Here is a 20,422-nt window from a genome sequence, read left to right as displayed (position 1 = left end):
AAGCATTTTACGACACACCCGCGCGCCAACTTGAAAATACAACAAAAATAACTTGATCTGCTTGGAAATGCAGTTAAAATAATGTTGATGCTTTACGAACACACGCGTCCTGTATACAGGCTTCACACTACAATATGAAATACCGCAGTATATTGTGTGATGCACGCGCACATTGCCATCAGGCGGCAGAACATGTGATTACCTTAACGACTTTGTGGTTAAAATCTGGCCACACATTACAACAGGCACACATGTTGCTGCGCGTATTTCCTTAATACGACGTAGTTTATGCATCTTTCGAAAACATTTTACTGCGTAACTAGTCGTGTTTTAAAGCATGCTACTCCTTACACAGAATGCAGCAATATGCGAAAACTTCCCTGAAAAAAGCCATTTTAAACTTCATCGCTTGTGTTCTAGTAATATACAATGTAAATTTATTGAGTGAAAAAATAAAAAGTATGCACTTAGTTGGTGAAGTACACAAGTGGGACAGGATAACACTATTGTGTTGAAGTCTTCAAGCTGAAGCTAAAGGGTGCCCCAATGTTTAACTGCTCACTTACGTTACACTGTTGTGGACTGACAGTGAGAAAATTTGGCCACGTATATGCATGCATAGCTGCAAATTTCGTCGATATATGATAGAATTCTGCTGGCCAAGCAGCCATTTATGTTTTACCTTGCCTCAGACAGCACCTCCCCGATGTTGAATCATCCATCGGCTGCATGTGGCTGACATTGAATAAATAGAGGTGACTGAATAGAAGATGGATAGATCGATGCTATTACCATCTCATTTATAACGGGGCGGTGACATGTGTGGTACCAGGCTCGAGAGAAGTGGACATGAGATATGGACGCCATCTGGTAGTGCCGCCGGGAAAACATAAGCATGTGCAGAACTTAGGGTCACTGCCAGGTGGCAGCACCACATCGTCTCCAGAGCGCTTTTTCATGCATAGCGTGACATTTTTAGCGCAGCGTAAGAAACATTAGGGTATTTAGAATTATGCATCTATGTACCGTCTAGTGAAGCAGCACAGTGCCTTATACTTAAGTATTGGTTTTGAGCCTCATATCTGCGTAATATTTGTTTTTGATCAACAATGTTCGCAAGTATGAATGCAGCCACCATTTTAAGATGACTGGGCGTTCAGCAAGTGCTTAAACTTTGGCTGGGTGGCTGACTTATGTGACAGACACACCAAATATTTTCTTTAAATATGACACGTGAACTATTGTTCCTTGGCCACGTTATCAGCAAGTCGGGAGTGCTCCCTGATCCACAGAAAACAGCTGCGATCGCCGACTTTCCTGCACCCACCGACAAGAAAGCAGTACGCCGATTTCTTGGCCTCTGCGCTTATTACAGGCGCTTCGTGAAGAACTTTTCGCGGATCGCCGAGCCACTGACGTACCTCACGAAGGCCGACGTCGACTTCAAATGGGAAACGCCGCAAGTCGAGGCATTTCAAGAATTAAAGCGACGCCTGCAAACGCCGCCAATACTGGCGCACTTCGACGAAGAAGCTGACACCGAAATTCACACGGACGCAAGCAGCACAGGGCTCGGCGCCGTGATCGTGCAGAGGACCGACGGACTTGAAAGGGTCATCAGTTACGCTAGCCGGTCACTTTCGAAGGCAGAAGCCAATTATTCCACGACAGAAAAGGAATGCCTTGCCATCATCTGGGCTACATCAAAGTTCCGCCCCTACCTGTACGGCAGGCCTTTCAAAGTCGTGAGTGACCACCACGCCTTGTGTTGGCTAGCTAACTTGAAGGATCCATCAGGGCGCCTCGTACGGTGGAGTCTCAGACTACAAGAATTTGACATCACCGTCGTCTACAAGAGCGGACGAAAGCACTCCGACGCCGACTGCTTGTCTCGCGCCCCTGTCGATCCGCCGCCCCAGGATGACCAGGACGACGACTCTTTCCTGGGACCCATAAGTACCGACGACTACGCGGAACGCCAACGAGCTGACCCGGAGCTCAAGATCCTCATGGACTACCTGCAAGGCAAGACCGCCGACGTGCCGAAAGTATTCCGCCGAGGACTGGCTTCGTTTTTCCTGCGAAACAACGTCCTCCTGAAGAAAAACTTCTCGCCGCTCCGCGCCGACCACCTCCTCGTGGTACCTTCAGCGTTACGTCCAGAGGTTCTGGAAGCATTACACGACGACCCGACAGCCGGACATCTTGGTGTTTCCCGCACACTGTCACGAATACAAGAGAAGTACTATTGGCCTCGCCTCGCTGCCGACGTCGCCCACTACGTAAAAACATGCAGAGACTGTCAGCGACGCAAGACGCCGACAACTAGGCCAGCCGGACTTCTGCAACCCGTCGAACCACCTCAACGGCCATTCCAACAAATCGGCATGGACTTACTGGGGCCGTTCCCGACGTCAACTTCTGGCAACAAATGGATTGTCGTAGCGACTGACTACCTCACCCGCTATGCCGAAACAAGGGCCTTGCCCAAGGGCACTGCCGCCGAGGTCGCCATGTTCTTCATTGAGAACATCGTCCTCCGCCACGGAGCCCCCGAGGTCCTCATCACCGACAGAGGTACGGCCTTTACGGCTGACCTAACGCAAGCGATCTTGAGGTACAGTCAGACAAGCCACCGCCGAACCACCGCGTACCACCTACAGACGAATGGCCTCACCGAGCGTCTAAATAAGACCATCGCCGACATGCTGGCCATGTACGTGGACGTCGAGCACAAGACGTGGGACGCCATACTCCCGTATGTAACCTTCGCGTACAACACGGCCGTGCAGCAAACGACGCAGTTTGCTCCATACAAGCTCGTCTACGGACGGAGCCCAACAACGACGCTTGACGCCATGCTACCGGTCGGCACCGACGAAGAAGACCTCGACGTCGCCAGCTACCTGGATCGCGCTGAAGAAGCTCGACAGCTAGCCCGCCTGCGTATCAAGAGCCAACAGACGGTCGACAGGCGCCACTACAACCTTCGACGACACCACACCGAATACCAACCAGGTGACCTTGTCTGGGTCTGGACGCCGATACGACGACGGGGATTGTCTGAGAAGCTCCTGCGACGCTACTTTGGACCCTACAAGGTAGTCCGACGTCGTGGTGAACTGGACTATGAGGTCGTGCCCGATGGCTTAACGTCATCCCAACGACGCCGTGCACGACCCGAAGTCGTACACGTGGTGCGACTTAAACCTTATTACGCGCGCTGATTAGCTGTGACGCATTGTTAATGTAATTTATTGCATGTACTCTCTCTTATGTTCTGTCTTTAGCATCGGGACGATGCTTTTTCAGAGGGGGGTAGTGACACGTGCGGTTCTTTTGGTTTACGAAGGAAGACGCTATCACTTTCTGTTAAGCGCAACGCAGGCCGCGTTTATCTTGTATGCCACTCTGGAACGCGTTATGACGCGTGTATAAAAGACTGACACGTGCGGTTCTTTTGGTTTACGAAGGAAGACGCTATCACTTTCTGTTAAGCGCAACGCAGGCCTCGTTTATCTTGTATGCCACTCTGGAACGCGTTACGACGCGTGTATAAAAAACTGACACGTGTGGTTCTTTTCGTTTGCGAAGGAAGACGCTATCACTTTCTGTTAAGCGCAACGAAAGGCGTTTATCTTGTATGCCACTTTGGAACGCGTTACGACGCGTGTATAAAAAGCCGGCGCAGTGCGCCACTGGGGGTCTTTTTTTTTCCGTTGGCCGACGACTGTTCACGCCGCTGTTGCTGTGAGTTGTGTTTGGCCCTGTTTTGATGGGCACAAGTTCGCCCAATAAACAGTTCGCCTGACACCGCCCTGACTCCTGCGTGCTTCCTCCCAAGTGCTGCGTGTATCACAACCTCGTGACAATATCAAAAGTAAGACTGTCAACTTTGAAAAAAAAAGCCTAAAAGGCCACTCACCAGGCCCCATACCGAATTTTAGTTAGACAGTGGAAGTTGTTGGGTGTCCGATGAGGAACGTTTTGCCACAAAACTTTTTTCAGGTCGGTTCATTACGAGTAGAGAAAACAGGTTTTTTGAAGCGGCGCGAAACGAGGGTGAGAAGAGGCAAACTCTAAACCCTTGCCACTCCTCCGCGTAGCCTTCGCAAGGCAAGTCTCTTGCCCGCCCTCTCCGGCATCCGACCAAGAGGTGACGTGCGCATGACGTGCCCGAACAAGCCCGGCCCCTGTGCACGTGAATGGCGTTGCTTTGTTGACCAGCGTTATTTTGTGGCCTTCTGCGGGATTGTTTGGAAACGCTGGCTTAGACGCGGTAGAGTAGATGAGCACAATCAGTGCGCGAACGCGTAGGAGCGTTCCACGGTGGTCGTCTGCTCAATGCGCTGACCGCGGGGACACGACCGCATGCGAAACGCTGGCACATTGGCCCGCATCTCGAAGCATTTTACGGGAAAAAATTTCAGAAAAACGTGCACAATTTTTATTGCGTCTCGTTATTTATTTCAAGTTCTATTCATATCTAAAGCAACAAATGCATAAACTACGCATGTTGTGTTAAATAATTTTTGCCGTGCCACGTGGTATACTGTTGACAACGTCAAAGCAGAGTCGTCTAAGTAGAGAACAACGTCCCTGCATTGCCGAGTACGTAGGGCCATTCCTACGCCCACATCATGCCCTCATTCTCTACGCGTGCGCCGGCAGAGGCGAGCGGGAGCAGCTTTCATCTTAAAATTTGACCCATTTCAGCGGCGCGTAGCGTTGCAAATTTTGGCAGACGTGATTATGAACGCCTCATCCACTCATTGCGCTTGGATTGGATAAACTTTTATTTGGTCATCCAAAACACATATCACTGTGTTGCGGGCAGCTCCCACGTGGGAACTGAGATGCCAAGCTCCTCAGCCACCTCGCAGGCTTGGTGGCCAGCCCAGAGCTGATCTGCCAAGGACGAGCGGCGGATTGCCGCCTCCCTTTTGGCAGACTCATTGCGCTTGTCAGCTCAAAATTGTCAAACCTGGTGAGTGGCCCTTTAACTGAAGGCTATAAAGCTATGGGAAGCGTTCCTCAGTTCTTTATCGGATGAAAAACGCTTACTTCACTTTGGTGACTCTGCTTAGGCATCAGCAATATAGGAAAACATTTCTAAACTGGCATCGGCCACTACAATGCGTCAGCTGATCAACCAACACTGACAGGGGAAGCTGATCAACAGAAACCAGGTCTTCTTATCACAGCATGTCTAGAGTCGGTAAAGTTTGTGTTAGTCACTGAAGACGAGTTTCCTCGAAAGGCCGACCTTGTGGAGCCTATAGACAGACAGACAGACAGACAGACAGACAGACAGACAGACAGACAGACAGACAGACAGACAGACTGATGGACGGATGGACGGACGGACGGACGGATGGACGGACGGACGGACCGACAGACAGACAGACGGACAGACGGACGGACGGACGGACAGACAGACGGACAGACAGACGGACAGACAGACGGACAGACAGACAGACGGACAGATGGACGAACAGATGGACAGACGAACAGACGGACGACAGACAGACAGACAGACAGAGAGACAGACAGACAGACAGACAGACAGACAGACAGATAGATAGACGGGCGGTTGGATGAAAAGACAGACAGACAGATAGACAGATGGACGGGCGGTTGGATGAAGAGACAGACAGACAGATAGACAGATGGACGGGCGGTTGGATGAAGAGACAGACAGACAGACAGTCAGATGGACGGGCGGTTGGATGAAGAGACAGACAGACAGACAGATGGACGGGTGGTTGTATAAACAGACAGACAGACAGACAGACAGATAGATAGACGGGCGGTTGGATGAACAGACAGACAGACAGACAGATAGATAGAGGGGCGGTTGGATGAACAGACAGACCGACGGACGGAGAGAGAGACAGAGAGATAGAGTGAGAGGCAGATAGACAAAGAGACAGATAGACAGACAAAGAGACAGATAGACAGAGTGACAGAGAGACAGATAGACAAAATGGCAGATAGACAGATAGAGAGATCTATCTATCTATCTATCTATCTATCTATCTATCTATCTATCTATCTATCTATCTATCTATCTATCTATCTATCTATCTATCTATCTATCTATCTATCTATCTAAGTAGTACGTGAGGCACGACCACGCCAAGCTTCGCTTGCCGGCCTTTCCCTGATTGAGCAGGGGCTCCTGATTGTTACCGCTAGGTTTATTGCAGGCAGCAAAGCCAAGCTTCATGTTTGGTTAGCTTCCCAGACGCTTCTCTTCGTGGAAGCTTAGAACGCTCTGCTAAGCTCGAGGTCACAGGAGGTTTTATTCTGGGCCATGACAGCCGTTTTCATAGGGGTGAATTGCAATCACACTTGAACTTAGGAGAACCCAAGGTAGTTCAAATGAATTCGGAGTCCTCTGCTATGGCGTGCCTCATATTCATGTCATTGTTTTGTCGCATGTAGGCAATCATTTATCTGAACGATGCTGCTTGTTTCTATTTTTGTTAAGAAAAAAATATGCTTTACATTAGTCTCCTCCAAGCTGAAAGTTCAGCCTGATCCTTTTATGGGATTGTTACAGCACAGCTAGCTTTCTATATTATAACCGTGCTTTCTCTTTATTTCTTACATTTCAAATAAAAATAAAAACACTTGCACAATTTAGGTCCTGTTTTGGTAGCATACATCAGTAGTGCTCCTTAAATGAGCCTATGGAGCCAAGAACCAGGCGCTGGTCAGGTAAAATCTCAGTGTAAGCAAGTATCATCCTTATATATATGGTTTGAGCAAGGGCAGGCCCACGAAAAGTGTTGAATCTAGATGACAGATAATTTCGTGTTGCTACAGCACAGCTGAGTTTCAGGAAGAGGCAAAAGTGAAGGAAGGAATGACAGGTGGCATGATTGCCGTCCTCGCTTCTGCCTTCATGCTTCAACATAGCTTCCCTATAGCCATACGACATTAATCAGCACTATCTGTCTATGATGACAGAGAAGAAAAAAGTGGGCATCACTCGATGATCCCTGAAGGTTTCGTGGCCACTCAGCAGATGTTACTTAGGAAATTATGCCCAGCCATTTGTGGCTTCGATAACTGTAGCGGCATCTATTGGTGGTGGCTGCCTTGTGGCGGCATCCCTAAATAGGATACGACGTTTATACATTTACTACAATACAACCCCTTCATATATGCTTAAATCACATCGTCTACATGCTTGTTGATAAATACTCATAAAGGCAGAGCATTCTAAACTGGAGCGCTGCTGATGATTAGTTGCAGTGAAGTAGAATATTCTATTCTATTCAGTTCTTTATTTCATACAAGAACGTCTCGGACACAAGGGCGAAAGAAAGATATGCTCAGCCTCACGGAACGCCAAAGCCTGAATGCGCACGCTCAGAGCATATACAAACAGAAGTAATATTACAAATTATGAACACATACAAAACACAGTTTCATACCATGTGAACAACAATCATAGTTTTACAATAAAAAAGGGAATGAAACCACAAATAACGACTTTTAAAGAACACAAACCACTACATATACCACTTGTTCGTCTTGAGAAAACAAGAGGAGGTTAATTCTGACATCTTTTTAAACATTCTACACCTTCACTAACAGCCACACCAGAATTCAAGCACTTGTTATACCATTGGAATAGTAAAATATGTCAAACATGTGGAACGGAAGTCGCAATCATTAGACTGCGCTGTCAAATTCCACAAGTAAATCTATATTTACACAGAGCTGGTCTGGCAGCGTCCCCTCATTGTTCTGTTTGTGGAGTAAATGAGTCAACTGAACATTACCTCATTTATTGTATTAGATTCTCTGCTTTACATAAAAACACTTTTGGGGCTGTTGGCCACCTTCTCGGAATAGATTTGAATGCTCAAATTGTGCTGTTTTTCGGGGCTTTGTCTTTTGTCCCCAGTGAAGGGAAGATGGTTGACGCATCGCAGGAGTTCGTCGAAAGTTCAAAGAGGTTCAAGAGTTGAAATCATTGTTCGGTAGATTTTGAAATTTCCGAATTCATAATAAATCAAATACGACGCTTTATTGCAATACACTACAAATTATTTACAATTCAACCATCAAATTCATCTTGTTGCATCTTTCTTTTATTTCTCGTAAATAGATAAATTTTAACCTGTTATGAAGAAATTCATGAAAACTATCCGGTTTTTGGCCGATTCCCTTGCGTGGGTATACGCCACATTGTAATAAATCTTCACCTGACTTGAGTTGTCAAGGGACAATGCTTCTGTATAACTTCTATGGTCTGTGTATGTTAACATTTGGGTTCAATAGGTGGTCCAGACAAATAAAATTCCGTAACTGCCATGCCTTAATTATTAAGCCACATCACTATTAAGTATGTACAATATGCTTAGCTTCATTTTATAACTGAAACAACTTTATAACACAAAATAAACCCACATGGTCTTCGTATGAGAGTTTTTAACATAACGTATCACAAGATTAGTTTTCATTGTCAAAAGCAGTATTCTGTACACATAAGTGAAAATTTCAATAAATTAAGGTGTAATTTGACTGCCGTTTTGAAGATTTAGGAACAAGGTTTCTAAGTTTCTTGAATACTTTCTGCCATTCCGACAAAAGTTCTTTGTTTCTTCGTCGACCCCTGCTCGACCAAATGATGCCGGCCACCTTGCCGCTCATGCCTACAGTTACAGTAAATGAGCAACCCGCCCGTTTACTGTAACTGTACGCTAAGAGGTCTTCAAAAATACTAAGGCACCCTACTTTCTCTCAAAAAGGAAAACTCCCAAAATACGCGATGTTTTAAAACTTCAAACACGTTTTAAACAGCAATATGAACTGTTGAGGCGTGAAGCATGAGGGCTCCACTGATATGCTTTCAATGGACGGAGCATATACGAAGTTCACTGCAACTTCAATTCTCGGTGCACTGCCGTGAATTCAGTATTGACTTGGCGTAGGGTGTAGCCCGATACATTCACGATGATACTTAGACAAACTCAACGTCTTCGTGTGCATTCCTCGAAAGACCTTAGCAATGCTGTGGAGGTGCTGTGCTGTCTCTGTTTATATCATTTTAACCCTCTGTTGGCCAATCAATAGACCTGTTGCTAGTTTACGGTCTGTGCATTTGCTTCTTTCTAATGCTTTCTACTGCGTGAGTCGTGCGTGTTTTATTTGTTACGCCGAAAAACGTTTTATTTGAATTTGATATGTGGCGTTTAAAGTGCCAAAACCACAGCATGACTATGAGAGACACCGTAGTGGGTGCAATGTCTTGCCCCAATGCTCCAGCGATGTAAAATTAAGGTTCAGTACTGCCTCACCACTCAGTCTGAGTCTTCTTTCCAGACATGCATTCACAAATACATGATAGAGAGGAGGAGAAACATCTACACGGAGCTCGCCTAGTTATTAGGACCAAGTGGTTGGTCGTATTCCGACTTTCCAATTCTGTACTCCATGACATCGTTTTACGCGTCCGATGCGTAAATAATAAATATGAAATTGTGACCCGTACTTGTCTCGCACGCCAGGTTAGCAGCATAATACGCAATGTATGAGCATAATTTTTGCTTCGGTAAGATTTTCTGTTACCGGCTAATATTACATTTTAATATGTCAAGTGCTGCTCTCTTGTTTTGCAGTGCCAACCCCACTACTGGTACATCAGCGCTGACCTCCAGATATTTCCCGTTGTGCTTGCCACATCTATACTTATGGGCAGGTGGGTCCAATTATTAACATAATCTGATCAAGTACTTCTTGAAAATTACAGACTTCGCCATAGAGGGCTCAGCATAATACTACAGACTGAGAGATATTGCATTTTTCTTTTTAATTCCGTGCCCAGGACGGTGCTCTCATATTTCACTTGTGCGTGTTGTTTTTATTTCTCGTACTTCAAAGCCTTTTTTTATACTGAGACAAGTACGTAAGTCGTATGACATATGACAGCACCTACATGGCATTTTCTTGTTTTTAACTACCATTTCACAATATTCCGTGGCTTGTGCCTAAAAAATGTTCTCCAGTAAAGACTACATGTGCGATGCTCGTGCATTGTCCCGGAAAAAAATCTTTTCATCATCGTAGAGCTCTTGGTAGCCAAATTCTCATATGGCTTTTTGTCTTTGTTTTCTTTCTCGTTGTTCTTCCTCATTCCCCCTCCGATGCTACAATTCTCTTTCACCTCCCTACCTTTCTTTCAATTTCTTCTCTCCTTCTGCTCAGATACCGACGTTTATTGTTATGACTTGTCGTGTTACATTGACCGTTTGCTCGACAATGACATTGTTTTGCAATTCGGGAAAAACATTATTAGGCCATGGGACACCAGACTCTGTTATGCAATTCTGATCTAAATACGGTTGAGTTTTTGTCAATTGAAAACATGCTATTGAGAAACAAAATATTGAATGCGAAATTGCAAACAAGAAAGTTTTATGCAAAAAAGCTTTATGAGAATTGAGACTTTCGACCTCGATTACATTGCTCAGACCTGATTTTTTTTCTGCCCCTGAATCGGTGTCGCCCTCTGCGACCAAATGACAGTGAAATCTGACGACGCGTCGAGTAATAATATCGCATATATGGAGGCACTCAATGACATCATGGTGGTGCCACACAACGTCGTTATGGCATGACAGCATGACGTCATTACTGACGCGGGTTCTTCTAAGACTTCATTCGCATGACATGCTTTGCCCAAAGGATTGGACAATGAGGCATCTAAATGTATCACCTTAACATAAAAGCGCTGCCATGTTTCTTGCTTGGTGTACGTCATTGTTGCCCTTTAAGTATGTAGAAGCAATACATTGCCGCAACTTGAAGAATTAATTTTCGCTCAATTGGAGTTGCAGTTTGCATGATTTGTTGTATCTCCTGGTGCTGCATTAAAGCAAAGTAATGGGCAACGTCGGTGCAGGAATTTTGGGTTGTGCGCACCTGAGCCCGACGAGTGATTCGCATATGCTTTCCTAGTGAAAGAATTGGTCATTTAAGTGTCACACCTCATCAGAACTTCACAAAACGTCCTTCTTTTGAATATTGTGAACGCATTTTCTAAGTTTGAACGCTATCGGTGTTGCTTTAGCTGATTATACTGTGTTTGGCTTCTCATTTTATTGTTCGTCATGCGTGATAAACTAGCTAGTTGGCGAGTAGTGAGCGCGATACGCATGATATGCATCTGCCCACTGCACATTTGGAAAACCCTCATGTAGGAGTAAAGCAAACCGTGTTCGAAATACCTCGAAAGTACGAAGACAGCAATTGAAGTGTTGTTGTAGGCCCGTGTGCTCAGATTTGGGCGCACGTTAAAGAACCCCAGGTGGTCAAAATTTCCGGATCCCTTCACTACGGCGTCTCTCATAATCATATGGTGGTTCTGGGACGTTAAACCCCACAAATCAATCAAGCAATTGAAGTGTTTCATTTTCTCTAGCTGTCGTGGTATCTTTCAGTTGAATACGACTTGAAGTTGTAGGCAGATAAGCAGTATGCTAACTAGACTAAAAGAAAAATGCAGTTCATCCTAATTCAAGGCATCATAAAAAACAATGCGAAAATCGCTTCTCTACATGTCTTCCTAGACTTTCACGTGGAGCACGAAGCAAGGACCAATGGTAGATACATCGCGTTAACAAGATGGAAAATTCGTAAACACTGTGTGCTGCTGACGCACACATTTCAAATAGCGGACTCGTCTTCTTCAGGGCTAGTATACACGTAGCTACAGCCTTGCAGATAAGTCCACTTGTCTAAATTCAGCGGTATCATGTGCTCACAAATTTTTCACTTCTATATAGAAGCTTACATTTTGCACTGTCTCGCTAATGAGGCAAACACCACCTGTAAAACAAATTGTTGTATCTGTGGTTACAAGCTCTGTGTCGAGGCGCTGCATCTGAACGTTTCTTTTTTTGAGCCTCTTACAGTACTTGCGAACAAGAGGCCAGATTGACAAAGCTTTTAATTTCTCAGTGTTTACTTGCGTTGTACAACAAATGTGCAATGTCACGATTGCCGAAAGCTCTTTGGCTAGCCTCTGGTGTTTTTGTGGGCACGTGTCTTCGAGTTTTGTGAGTAGGGATGTTGACGGCACCGTGTGTTACATGTGGCGTTCTCGGTCATCATAGGAACCTCAAGCTTGGTGTCATCATCTCCGCCAGTGTCCTAGTTGTAAGCGTTGTGGTGGTCGGTGCTCTCACTTATGTCAACGGGTACCCTCCGGCCATTCTCCTTCTCGGCAAGGACGTCCTGTGAGTAGACGTCAAGTTGAGTACACGCCTTTTTTGCGCGTCGCTCACATTCGTTTTGTTCAGATCCTTGCAGCATGGCGAAATGTTGGGACTTGCCAGCCGTTTACTAAGTCCACGGCGTAGCTCCTTCAATTCAACAACTTAGCGTAACGGTAATGATACGCAGTTTTTAATGAACTTTTAAATTGTGTGCCTGCTACTTGTATATGTATTTTTTATTCTTTGCTGGCAGATAGCCATTCCTAGTCCTTCTGCTGTATCACGCAGACTACGCGTCAAGCTGATATATATGACTGGCAAATAACAAACCCTTCCTATTTCTGCTATCAGTAATTTGTCTAAGCAAATGATAATTTGCGAATTGCGACTGGCAAGTTCCCAAGATTCAACTTTTTGAAACAAATCTAAAGCGGCCACCGGTCTAGGCGCGAGACTTGAAATGAGACAACGTGAGCTATTTGATGTGGGAAAATATATACGACTTCAGAGGTGCCTGTATTATCATTTAATCTTCAAATATTTTCTTGTATCTCCTTTTACTTTTTCGGTTTGACGTTTAGTTACTAGGTGCATGAATATGAACTGTAATATTCAGTTACCGGCTGGAAGCGTTTGCACATGCTCGCATACAGAAGAGAAATGCTAAAACTTAGAATGGCATTCCATCAAATCGCTCCACTGTAGATCTGCTTTATCACCTTGGAATATATATTCAAGATTATACTTGCTGAACTGTATATTGTGTATACAAATTCAGACTATGTTTTGCAGAGAGCACGATTCAGTTATTCTTGTATTTTGTTTCAAGACCACTAGTTGATTCCTGATGCTAATTATTCTCTTTTTTGTTCTGTTCGATGGCATCTGTGAATGGCGTTGCAGCTATTCAAAGGAGCTGCTCTCGGAGATCTACTTCCGGCCCTACGTACACATCGGTCCATATATAATGGGCTCGCTCGTAGCGTGCCTGTACCTCAATCGCCGGAACGTTCGCATCACACCCGTAAGCGACTCTTCAGTACTGCTACCATTGGCACGAATGCTTGTGTCTGCTCACTGGCTAAAACAATATTAGCATTGGCGTGTGGTTTCACTGGCACTAGACCTTGCAACTTAATGAGCAGAAGTGTGAAAAAAAAGTAACACGAATCAGTGCTGTGAGACCTCAAAAATACAGTTTGTTCGTGTCCCCAGGATTTTATCGAAACAAATTGTCATGTTCACTGACCACAAGCGCGAATACCAGAATTAGTTGTGATAACGAAGACAACTTACACAGGAATAAATGCATAATCATGCAAATGAAAATCTCTCAAGAAAGCTCTTAAAAATGCATGGACAGAAAATGCAACACAAATCGCTCATGGGACATTTTCTGCGGAAAAATCAGTAAGCTGAGTTAGTCTTTGAGCAAGTACATACGTTACCGTATGACAATAGCACTCCTACTTTCTCATTCATCGACCTTTTGCTTGTGAAGGCACCCCAACAAAATATTTTTTTTCAAAAATAATTATGTCAAATTTCATTGTTGCCTTTCAATCGCGCATTGTTAACGAGACTCCGTTCATTATGGGGACGCACTGTAACTAAAATGGGCAGCGGTAAAAGCACAATGAGAGGGAAAGGAAGAACGGTATATACACCATATTGTAGTACCGTGTTTGCGTACTATATTTCAGTAACTTGCTAAAACTCTCTAGTTGGCAGTTTTACAATAGCGTTTGCAATGATAGCGTTCCTTGTGTACGTAGGCTGTTTCCATCACTCAATGGGGCACGCAAGAGGGTAGCAACGAAGCATGCGCGATGGCGACAAATTCAAACGCAAAGTTTTGCATCATGTTCTAAAACTCCCTCGTCATTGTCATCTCTATTGATTTGGATGGTTCTCAGGAGAGCGTTGCTATTCTCTCGTTGCCACATAGTGGGCTATAGCTTGGACCAACAGTACTGTAGGCCAGCACGACCATTTTCAGCAGTCGAACTGTTCGTAGTTGAGGTTTTCATGATCGGCGTTATGATAGCGTTGATAACATGGCCTCATATTGTTGTGAGAGTGGGCCTTGGTAGGAAGTGAAGTGAACTGCATACACTGCTTGCTGAAATTGAGAGATGAGAGAAAGGGTGGTAAATGCCGAAGGGTGAACCTTCGAAAAACGCGCCAAGATGGGGTGCCGGCGGGGCGCAGTGGAGTGGGAAGTGGCATGCCAGTGTCAGAAATTGGGAGGTTCCACTTTCAAGATGGTCAGCTTTCTCGTTCTCACGATGAAGAAGGCGTCCAGCGTGTACGTCAGCGACAGTTCACGCGGGCTTGTCATCGCTGAGCCAATCGCGTAAAAGAGACCAAAGCTCCGCGCCATTGGACGAAAGACGTGAAAAAATGTAGATGCAGCTTTATGAAGGATGGGCGCAAGCTTCGCTGTTACGACAGTGTTCGCGAAGTGGAGCTTCGATATAAACGCCTTATCAGCTCTGAAAAATGTGATCAAATGCCCCCATCTGTTAGTAAATTGACGACAAAGAGTCCCCTATAATAGAAACCATCGTGAGAGCGCAACAAAACACATAACACAGAAAGAGACGGACGAGGACAGGCGCAACCTCTCCTGTCCTCATTCGTTTCTCCCTGTGTATTGTGTTTTGTTGCACTCTCAAGATGGTTTCAATGTAAGAGCACCAACCCGCTTAACAGTCAAGTCTCTTGACGTCGCCTGTAAAAAAGCGAAAGCGCCGCTTGGGATAGCAAAACCTAGGAAGAAGGAAGAAGATGGTTATTTCAAATCAAGTTTGCCCCTGCAGTAATCTGAAAAAGAAGACACATCTTGGCTACATATTCTGTCACTGTCATGACGTATCCTTGACGAGCAGTAAGAGAATAATTTATCAGTTGCTGCTGTTATCACCATGCCACAGCCGCTGATGATGCACCGCCCATCAGTTTGACCAATGTTACCTATGTTGGCCAGTATGTATTTCAGATATCTTTTTTTTCTGCCATGTCTCTAGGGTTGTCAAGCAAGACAGGCACTACTTGTAGTAGAGTGACAGTTCACGTAGATTCGAAGGGCAGCGCGCGAACTTTTTGTGATAAGAATACCAGTATCCTGGTAGTAGATGGTCAAACAAGACTTGCTCTCGTGTGATGCACAGTTCCTGGAGGTTATCGGCTGGCTAGCGAGCGTGGCGGCTGGCTGCTACGTCAACTTGGTGACGGTGGCCTGGGAGGACGGCCGCTACCCGAGTCCACTTTGGTCGAGCGCTTACGCCGCGCTGCACCGGGTGGTGTGGGCAGCCTGCCTCGGCTGGGTTGTCTACGCGTGTGCCATCGGCAGGGGAGGTGAGTGCTTCAGCGAGTGTGAAATAGCAGTGATGAATGATCGTCATTTTTTCACTTATTTTGATCACCTATCTCTACAGTGCAGAAAGGTAAGAAACTACCTGCGCTAACAATGTATGATCGTTGTACTATATATGATTGCGTATTTACCCTACGTGAACAAGAAAGGAAAATCACCTTGAAAAAAAAAAACATTGCAAATTCAGCATTTTCAAAGCAAGAACCACTTCCGCGGAAGTGAAGTGCACGAATGTCGAGTGAATGCTTATAGTCGTCCAGTATTGACCGAGTGGCATTTAAACGAGGAACAATAAATAAAATTATAAAATTTGAACGCATGAAGAACATTTAACTGTCACTGCAGAATTGTGTACACAAGTATCTATATTTCACTAGAGTCGCTGTTAGGGTCACATTCCTCGCAAATTCTCTTTAGGGTGTCTGGAACTGTCTGAAGTGGAAATAACCAAAGCATCTAATTAAACACACTAACAAAAATTGTCTTCAAGCATGGTAGGAATAAATTTATATGCAATAACACTGACAATATACACAACGGGTGTGGCAGACGCATTGAGCACAACGAAGAGGATTGCCGTTAAGACTCGTGCCTTTTTTGTGTTGTATAATTATAAATGCTGAAATCATAATATTTTATTATTCCTGAGGCACGTAAATGTAACAGAACAAAATTAAAAAGGTCAGTTGCGGTCAGTATGCTTCTTCCCTCATGTAAGCACAACTCTTATGCATCTCAGTCGTGACCTCCACTAGTGGCTCTGAAATTGCAATGTCGAACGTGGGCACGAGCCATCATTCTTGTTCTTAGAAAACACTTGTGAATGGGTGCGAAATGCAAAAACACTCGCCGACTGAAATTTACGATTACATTAAAGAAAATCATGGGGGCAAAAATATTTTCAGTATTTGCCACTACGGCATACATTATAATTGTATCTTAGTTTTGGCACGTGTCAGGCCGTGGTGGTTTAGCGCCTAAGGTATACTCGGTTGTTGACCCGCAGGTCGCGGGATAAAATCCCACCTGCGGTGGCTGCATTTTCGATGGAGGACAAAGTACTGTAGGCCGTGCGCTCACATTTGGGTGCACGTTAAAGAACTCCAAATGGTCAAAATTTCCGGAGCCCTCCAATAATCATATGGTGCTTTTGGGACGTTAAACCCCACATATCAATAAATGCTTTGGCACGTGATCCCACTGGTTATTTAGCTCGCTTGTGATCATGTTGGATCAAGTTAACTAAATACCAACCATTGACAATATTCATAAAAACGCTATGCAATCAATTTGAGTTAAAGTGGATTTCTTGCAGCTTTAAACTGCCTTCTTATTTGAGAGAGGTGAACAGCCAATTATACTTGCTAATGGCTACTCTACTTTCACTAATTTATCTTACTGCTGCGGTACTTTCGAAAGCGATGCAGCGGGAACACGCGACTGCTTGGCGAACAGCCCAACTCAACCGGATAGCGCGGTTAAAAACAAAAGGCTGACGCATTTCAACAAACTGTTGTCACTTCCTTCCGCGAGTATGTTTTTACAGTGCTCAAAATGAATCGCACAAATGGCAGTCTGATATTGTATAGCCTGTCGTAGCACTGTCACGCAGTAAATAGCCGCACCGTTTTAAAAATGAAATTTCCTGCATCTTGATTCAATATTTTACATGCACAAGCCAGCGCAAACGCGGCGTAGAGCTGCACACCACCGTGCTCTGCTTGCGTTAAACTTGGGAGCGGCCAGTAAAGTGCTGCAGGGTGTGTCCTAATAGGATATAACATTGGGTCACCATTCCCGATGTTCATTCATGAAATTTACTGTATAGACATTAGCGCCACAAAAGTTGCATCGAACTTTGTTCTGGGAAAACAGTTTTGGTCGCCTGAAAAAAAAAACTATAGATAACTTTTGGCGATGAAAAACGCTTTGCCGCAAATTTAATATTTTCTGACATTTCAGCGTACGTCGGTAAAAAAGGTGCTCTTGTTAATCACAATATTCATTCCCCTTAAACAAACAAATCACAAAAAATGTCGTGCGACAATTATTTGCTTACGTGTTTAAAAACTTCAGAGGAAAAACCTTCGAACATTAGAAACTGCACACACTACCTGTATTTCAGGACTTTATTGCTACAAACAGCTTAAAATGATGATAAGGAAGCTCGGTACACATAAACTTTAATACTTACGCTCTCTTTTGAAAGTACTTTCGTGGTTTATTTGTGCGTTGTTTTACTGCATAATGGTGATGAAACGAAAGTGGCTTAGGAAAAAAACAACACCTTCCAAGCAGTCCGTACAAATGATTTGGCAGCGAAACGAGCCGCCTCGGTGTTTTTCCGTGGGTTCAACCCGACGTGGCAGAGAAAGGATCAAGAGCAAGAGGAAGTGATCTTATTGTCCTTTTTGGAACATATATATATGTGCGTCGTAGTGGTAATAAATTTAGTTGAAAGTCTGCGCTCGTTCTCGTCTCTTGTGTTAGTTGTCGGAAGTTTTTGCACAGAGAAGTTTAATAGTGGCATAGAAGCCTTTCACAATTATTGATTACCATTGCGTGCTTCTAAATTAGGGTAGGCACACGTTTGGCTTCGGGTTACCACAGTGTTTAATTAACATGTCGCACATTGTGCCTCACATGATCACGGTAATAGATGAGTTTATTGAGCGGTTAAATGCGTTTCGCGTGCGTTAATCATAGTGGTTCTTCTTGAACGACAGGCAGTCACAGACGTCGCAGTCGAAGCCAATCTGCCACTAAAGAAACTCGCGTCGAAAGCGGCTATTCCCTTCGGCGAACGCGCCCGTAATCATCACTTTGACAACACAATGACGTTGCAAGCATTTGACTTCGTGAGCTAATTCGGACGCTTTGTTTGCAGGTTCCACCCACCACCGGCACCTGCATTTCTGTTCGCGATTTATCACAGCTTGAAAGGTTACGCATTTGCTGCCGGCCCTCGGCCTCCCGGGCCCGTTTTGGTTGGTAATAAGTTGTAACAGGTCACAACTGACCAATTGAGCCTTGTAGCCACGCCGTTCGTTATGGGTTGAAAATTGGATTTAATTTGTTCAAAATAATTCTAGGCAATGCAATCACAAAAAGCAACTCCACAACAACAAATGCGTAGCCAGTTTGCACGGTACAGCAAGCTTTGTTTTGCAATCAGCCGCTTGATAAACCTGCAACATCGGCTGCTGGATGCTGGGAGCTCTCACATCCCGTAGGTGCCGCTTCGACGGTGGACAAGCTCCACTTTCACGTGAAAACTGCGCTCAGAGGACGAATGAGATAGAGAATGCATCACTATGAAACGTAAAGGCGGTTAAGTGTAATGGCCATATTGTACAATAAAAAATTGCCGAAATTTTTGTAGCGAGCGCTTTTGGTAGCCCAGCAATCAGGTATACCCCCCCCTTCTTGCTATTACGGCCGAAGTACTTTATTAAAGCAAAACACTTGGACACACTCCTGTTAACGACAGATTGGAACAGCGTTCTGATACGAAGATGAGAGCAACTACAGTTTGAGTAGTTCAGGCATCGTGGGCACGAATGACCGCTTTTTTTAGATGTCACAGCCTTGGTATTGTATCATATGTTGCTGATAAATAGAACACAACCGTTTTTATGCCATTGGAAGAGAATGAAATAGAATGGTGAACAATATTACAATTAAATTCTTGCAGCGATGATGGAGCCCTCAGTCCAGGGCCCTTCTGGTCGTTGCCATCTTGCGAGTTCTAGCAGTTATCGTGACGTGTTCTTCGAGCTTCGATCAGGACAGCGCATCCTCCCACTGCTCCAAAACTTGTTTTCTGTGTACGATGCAACATACAGACAGACGCTAAGTGCGTATACACAACTGTACCAGGGCACGTTTCATCGAACGAATCCCCACACCTTTAACACAATAGCAATAAAGAGATCGTTGTGCGAAAATTCCGGCGTTGGCGTCATTGGTTGTGATTGAAACATCATCGACTTATGCGGGACCAAAAAATGGACAACGACGCAAATGAAAGAAATAAATGATAAAAAATTCCGGAGCAGATGGGGACCAATCCAGGGTTGTTTGAGTCCGAGTGGGGATCGAATCCGGGTCGTTTGTGGGGCAAGCGGATGTTCTACCACACGGCCATGCCTCTGTTTTTTTTCCCTTAATGAATGAGATTATCACCAGTAAGTACACAGAACATACTTCATCAGAAGTCAGGCAAACACACACAAGCGTCGAGAACGGGAAGACACTCCAAAACGGGGTCAAAAGTCTCGACAACACTGCGCACTTGAGCAGCTGCTTCTCGGAAGACAGATCTCGTCGACCGTGGTGGCTCGGCGTGTCTATCGATCATGCGACTTTTCCATAATGAATAAAGTCTCAACAACATAAACAAGTCGTAAGGAGTACTATCAGTCAGACTCTTTTTAAACGGAAGGAACCTAATACCATGGGCTGCGATTGGAAGTTCTTTTCTTAACGTTCTTTTTAGAATGTCCTAAAAACAAAAAGCATCACGACAATGAATGAAACAATGCTCTATAGTCTCAGATTGTTTGCAGAGTCTACGATTCACTGTCCAGGGTACGTATATTTATTTTTCATTCAGCCACGTTTTGACTGGCAGCGTGGAAGTGTTTAGTTTAAAGAAAAATAATTTCGCTGAAGGAGATATACACATTCTACGTACACGAAATAATGCATTGTGACCAGACAGAAGCGAATATGGCTTTCGATAAACAGGTTCGGGGAAAAGGTTATTCACAAGTGCAGCGGTTAAATTTGTTCTGTCAATAGTATA

At 44.7% G+C, this 20,422-nt stretch overlaps 1 protein-coding gene across 2 annotated transcripts in view; it reads left to right on the top strand.

Annotated features, from left to right (window-relative positions):
* Nucleotides 1-20,422, top strand: part of LOC119160776 (nose resistant to fluoxetine protein 6) — a 185,454-nt gene that overhangs the window by 138,627 nt on the left and 26,405 nt on the right. For both annotated transcript variants that reach the window (XM_075880926.1, XM_037413006.2), the window contains 4 exons: nt 9,639-9,718; nt 12,135-12,257; nt 13,140-13,260; nt 15,410-15,596. In XM_075880926.1, the coding sequence (XP_075737041.1) occupies nt 9,639-9,718; nt 12,135-12,257; nt 13,140-13,260; nt 15,410-15,596 (511 nt within the window). The remainder of the gene's footprint in view (nt 1-9,638; nt 9,719-12,134; nt 12,258-13,139; nt 13,261-15,409; nt 15,597-20,422) is intronic.

The sequence above is a fragment of the Rhipicephalus microplus genome, chromosome X (assembly GCF_043290135.1).
Source record: "Rhipicephalus microplus isolate Deutch F79 chromosome X, USDA_Rmic, whole genome shotgun sequence".
Classification (NCBI taxonomy): domain Eukaryota; kingdom Metazoa; phylum Arthropoda; class Arachnida; order Ixodida; family Ixodidae; genus Rhipicephalus; species Rhipicephalus microplus.
Note: the sequence above shows the minus strand (reverse complement) of the source record. Positions and strands in the feature narration are given on the sequence as shown.